The 5,606-nt window shown below is 39.7% G+C and overlaps 1 protein-coding gene across 1 annotated transcript in view; it reads right to left on the reverse strand.

Moving 5' to 3' along the window:
- Window positions 1-3,117, reverse strand: part of LOC105993513 (vascular non-inflammatory molecule 3-like) — an 18,115-nt gene extending 14,998 nt beyond the window's left edge. The window contains exons 1-2 of the mRNA XM_013026786.1: window positions 2,905-3,117; window positions 2,668-2,801 (exon numbers count right to left, since the gene is read on the reverse strand). Of these exons, the coding sequence (XP_012882240.1) occupies window positions 2,668-2,801; window positions 2,905-3,117 (347 nt within the window). The remainder of the gene's footprint in view (window positions 1-2,667; window positions 2,802-2,904) is intronic.
- Window positions 3,118-5,606: the final 2,489 nt, after the last annotated feature.

Consider the following 5,606-nt stretch of genomic DNA (forward strand, 5'->3'; position numbering starts at 1 on the left):
AAATTCTTTTCTTCTCTTTCTTTTTTTGTTATTTCTCACCTCTGGTTTTTCTCTGAGTGTTCGTCTTTTTGTTGTTGTCGGTCTCTTGGGGAGATTAAGCGTTGGAACTCGAACTCTCTTTTTGGTTGGAGAGAGCTGTGGCGTTTCCCTACTGCCCCGTCGCCATCTTGGTCCCCCCTCCATTTAAGGCTTTAACTCATCAGGATCCCCCAGAAAAGCCAGTTTTACCAGCCTATCCACACACACTGCATTTTAGTCTAAGCAACTATCAAATAATGATTCCTCCCAGTTCTAGGAAAAGTCTGCAAACCAGGAGACTGACTCACTAGAATTACTAATTACATGACACTTAGTCATTAGCTGTGGTTTCTATAAACACAGACCATGCAACCTTAATAGAATATTTGTCCAAAAGGGAAAATCCCAGGATGAGTCATGACACACCAGCTGATCTTAAATATCACAGCATTGGACTTCACTTTCTAGTTAATTTTATATAGTCAAAATTGTTAAAGAATTTCCTCTTTGGAGGTGAGATCGATCGGAACATATTGTAAACATGTGTGGAATTATAACAATATACCTCCCCCTTGAAAGGATCCTTCACATCCACCCCAGGGGACCACACGGAGGCTGGCAGGCACAGGAGGAAGATGATTAGAAGGTTTATTAGAGGATCCATATTTTCCGCAAGAGGGCGCACATGGTACCTGTCCTTATCCAGGTAGCAGGAGGGTCTGGGGGCAGGAAGTGAGGTAGGTGGGAGCTCAGGTGGGTCTGGGTGGAGAGAGGGAGGGGCCAGCTGAAGGGCAGAACTCCAGGGCTAAGAGGAGCTCAGGTCTGGGTGGAGCTGAGAACCAAAGCTGGGCATACTGCTGGAGAGCCAGCATGAGCTAATAAAATATTTTCTTCTCTTAGGTGCTAGATGTAATTCTGAACAAATGTATGTAAATACAAAATTAGCAAATCAAATTACTTTATGTTCGACCATTTAAAGGAATTGACTAAAATGGTTTTAAAACGTAAGTGAACTCATGTAAAATAATTAATTTCAAGCCCGGCGTCCATGACTCATGCCTGTAATCCTAGCTACTCAGGAGGCTGACATCTGAGGAGCACAGTTCAAAGCCAGCCCCGGCAGGAAAGTTTGTGAGAGTCTTATTTCTACTAAAACACCAGAAAACTAGAAGTGGTGCAGTGGCTCAAGCGGTAGAGAGCTAGCTTTGAGCTGAAGAGCTCAGGGGCAGCACCAAGGGCCAGAGTTCAAGCCCTGCAACTGACAAAAATAAATTAATTTCATTAGGCTTTCTTATTATTATTGTGTATACACCTATAATTCTACATATTTGGGAGGCAGAAGTAGGAAAACCATGGAAAAAAATCAGCCTCAGGGACAAGCACAGATACTACCTGAAAAGCAAAAAGGACTAAGGAAGCCAGCACAGGTGGCTCACGCCTGTAATCCTAGCTATTCAGGAGGATGAGATCTGCAGACTGTGGTTCAAAGCCAGCCTGGGCAAGAAAGTCCCTAAGACTCTTATCTCCAATTAACCACCCAGAAACCAGAAGTAGCGCTGTGGCTCAAAGTGGTAGAGTGGTAGCTTTGAGAACCCAGGCCCTGAGTTCAATTCCACAAGTAACAAACAAAAAAAAATTTTTTTAAGGAATAGATAATGACTCAAAGAATAGAGCATTTGCTGAGAAAATGCAAAGGTATTAGTTCCAACTCAAATATCACACCCAAAAAAATTTTATAATGAGAGCTGACATTGGAGAAGTCATCCCAAGGTAAGATTCCATATTACTTCACTTGACACTATTATCTTGCTGAAAGAAGCAGAGGAGAAATCTTAGCGCTCTTGTTCTTTATAGATAAAGCAACAGAAATGTCAAATTTTAAGTTATAAAACCATATATTACTCAACTAGCAGTTAGTAAAATGTGGATCCAGAAAAAGTACTTCTTGTTTCAAATCTTATTCAATTTTATTCATCCTCCTGATTATATTGTAAATCATGGTGATAGATAGCAAAGCTCTTTGGAACATAGACTCATCATTCATCTTTTAGCATTCCTACAAGAATGAAACTGCTCACCTATTTCTGAGAACATAGATCGTACATATTACCACTTCCTCACTTTGTTAAAATTCAATTAAACACTTATAAAAATTTCATTAACAGCTGGGTTCTATAAATCTATAATCCTATCTACCCAGGAAGCTGACATTTAAGGATCGTGATTCAAAGCCAAGCAGGGCAAGAAATTCCATGAGACTCTTATCTCCAATTAACCAGAAAAGAAAGAAGTGGAGTTGTGGCTCAAGTGATAGAATGTTAGTCTTGAGCACAGAAGTGCTTAGGCCCTGAGTTTACCCTCCAGGACTAGTATGCGCGCGCGCATGCACGCACACACACACACACACACACACACACACACACACACGTATATACACATCTACTTTATTAAAGAGAACTGCAACCAATTAAATATCAATATCTGAAGTTATTTACCAAACAAGAGACACGCCAGATGGCACACATTATGAAACATTTTAAAATTTCAGTTACTAGCAAAATTACTAGATAAGCTTAATGACAAGCTATTGACAATTTGCAACCTGCTAACTTCTTTGTGGAAAGTCAAAAGTTAATGGCATGACATTACCTCTGGGGATCTCTACAAGGAATCCAGTTCACTTCAGGGTCTGGTATATCTTCCAGATAGGGGAAAATACTCTCCCTGGTAAAGAAGACCCAACCATAGATTCCATCCTCTGGTATCACAATGATATGTGCACCCTGCTCCAAACAAAAACAAAAGTTCCTCATGAATTCCAAAACACCCACACTGTTGTCTCGTTCCAAACATACAATATCTCAGCCAGAATGTAAAGGCCAGTACCTGCTTGGATGCTGTCTTCACTGCTTTTGCCAAAACATCTATGTTCTTATTCATCAGGAGCAAAGCTTCTTCTTTTGAAACAGGATTTGCTGTTTTGTTTGGTAAAATAACAGCATGTTCATACACTGCAGCCCTGAAAGTATTCAGTGCATCCAGAGTCTGGAAGAAGAGGGTGAAAATTGCTAAATATTTTGGAAAATGGAATGGAATCATAACTAAAATGAAGTGATCTTTCAAAGGCAAACTCAAGATTCGTCTATTGTATAGCACTGGGAAAACATTCATAATAAATCACTGCCACGGATCAGCTACGTTTGTTTCCTCATGAATATCTTACGAAACACAGTATTGAGAAAGCATTTCCCACAACACCAATGAGTGACAATTAGAGACACATCACCACACTGACTTTGTCTGTTGTTGGCACTGTTCAATGTCAACTAAGTTCTAAATGTAGAATTAAGACAAGAACTCCATGAGTCCACCACAATCCCAAACACTAATTCCTGTTTCAGATATTTTTAATAAAATAATTTTCCTAGTAACCAAGCTTTCCATAAGAAGGCCAATAGTGGACTGTTCTAGAAGGAAACTATCATTCTAACCATTTGTTGAAAATGTATGTATGTGGCTGGGATAGGCACAAAACACAGACATAAGCAGAGATTGAGCTCGCTATACATGAATGACACATACATGCTACAGGATGGACACTGTTTTTGCATTGGTATAGGATATCAGCCAACTAGCTTCTCTTGGATTCCATGTTGGATGGCATAGTCATTGATGGCTAGTACTCCTGGAGTTGAGTCCTTTGGTTTCTCTGGGACCTGAGTAATGCTGCAAACTGAAGCCCAGGGCTTGAAAGTCACACAGTTCACCTTAGAGAATCTGCTCATGTTTATTTTACTGAAGCCTTATTCTTCAAAGATTTGTACTATTACATTACCCGAAAGTCTATTTTCAGGAGTTTTTTTTTTTTCCTGTGCCATTGCATAAGCTAAGTAATATTAAAATAGATTTAGGCTATTTATTTAACCTGTATCTCTACTAACCTCCTTTTCTTTCCTTTCTTTTTTTTTTTTTTTGGTCTGTCAGGGTGCTTGAACTCTGGGCATGGGCACTGTCCCTCAGCTCTTCAGCTCAAGATGCCCACTCTACCACTTGAACCACAATGCCATTCTAGCAGTTCATTCTGCCCAGGCTGGCTTTGAAATCCCATCCTCAGATCTCAGCCTTCTGAGTAGCTAGGATTACAGGCATGAGCCATCAGCACTGGGCTCAATTTCCTTCCTTTTAATTCTCACTTCTAATTCATCATAAGATTTCTTTCCAACATCTCTTGGTAATTTGTTATGCTAAACCAGCTGTTAATTTTTAAATTTATTTTCCTGTCTCCCTCGAGGGAGCAAATGGCTCATTATGCACACATCCCCCAGAAACTTTCCCTTAAAAAGCACAGCTTCTTTTAAACTTCTTTTAAACAACAGACAGTGGCATTCCATTACTTAAAATACTAGTTCCCTAGAAGTATTATTTTAGTTTGTTCAGCCTGCTACAACAAAATGTCCGAAGTTGAGAAGCCTGCAAACCACAGCAATTCATTTATCACAATTCAGTGGTTGGCTGGTAATTCAATGTGTTGTAGGATTCAATGTGTGGTGCTCATTATTTAGGAACTACTTCCTCATTCATGGATATCTGTCTTCTGGCTGTGGCCTCATTTGGCAGAAGGAGAAAGAGAAGTGTCTGAAGTCTCTTTGATACAGGGCACTACTCTCATTCTTGAAGACGCCAACCTCGTGACCTAATAATCTCCCCTAGACCCTGCCTCCTAATGCCATCAAGTTGGGGGTGAGGATTGAGCATAATAAACTGTGTTGTTGCTATTGTTGTTTTGAAATAGAGTCTCACTTACATAATCCAAGTTGGCCTCAAATTCATGATTCCCTTGCCTACGGCTGAATGAACCACCATATCTGTTTCAATGTAAGAATTAATTAATTAATTTATTTATTTATTTATGTTGATCGTGGGGCTTGAACTCTGGGCCCAGGTGCTGTGCTGAGCTCTTCAGCTCGAGGCTAGCTAGCGCTCTACCACTTGAGCCACAACATCATTTCTGGTTTCTAGTAGTTTGTTGGAAATAAGAGCTTCACAGACTTTACTGCCCAGGCTAGCTTTGAACTGCAATCCTCAGATCTCAGCTTCCAGAGGAGCTAGGATTACAGGCATGAGCCACCAGCACCTGGCCAATGTAAAAATTTAAAGAACCATAAACATTGGGTTCATTGCTGGTTCTGTGCTCTGTAAGGAATAAACAAGCTGACTGATGTTGTAACATATGCAGATAAACAATTCATATTTTAATCACTACAGATTATCTGTTAATTTTATTAGAAACATTTACCACTCATTAACTCTATACAGAGAAAATGTTCTACTTTGTTAAATTCAATTTCCTGGCCTAGTTTTACATTGAATCCCTTTGTTTATAAGTTGGTTAAATATTCTTTTAAAGTGTAAACCTCTGATTACAGCATTATTGACATTTATTCTTTCCCTAGGGATCCTTTCAAATCCTTTTCTGATCTAGAGGAACAAGTTTGGAGATTTTTGCTTTCCGATTGGTTGGTTTTGTGATTGGTTTTGTAACTCCAAGTCCCTAGGTGTCCCAGGCTCCAGTATCCTAATGCATTCAA

The sequence above is a fragment of the Dipodomys ordii genome, unplaced genomic scaffold (assembly GCF_000151885.1).
Source record: "Dipodomys ordii isolate 6190 unplaced genomic scaffold, Dord_2.0 Scaffold97, whole genome shotgun sequence".
NCBI classification, from domain to species: Eukaryota; Metazoa; Chordata; class Mammalia; order Rodentia; family Heteromyidae; genus Dipodomys; species Dipodomys ordii.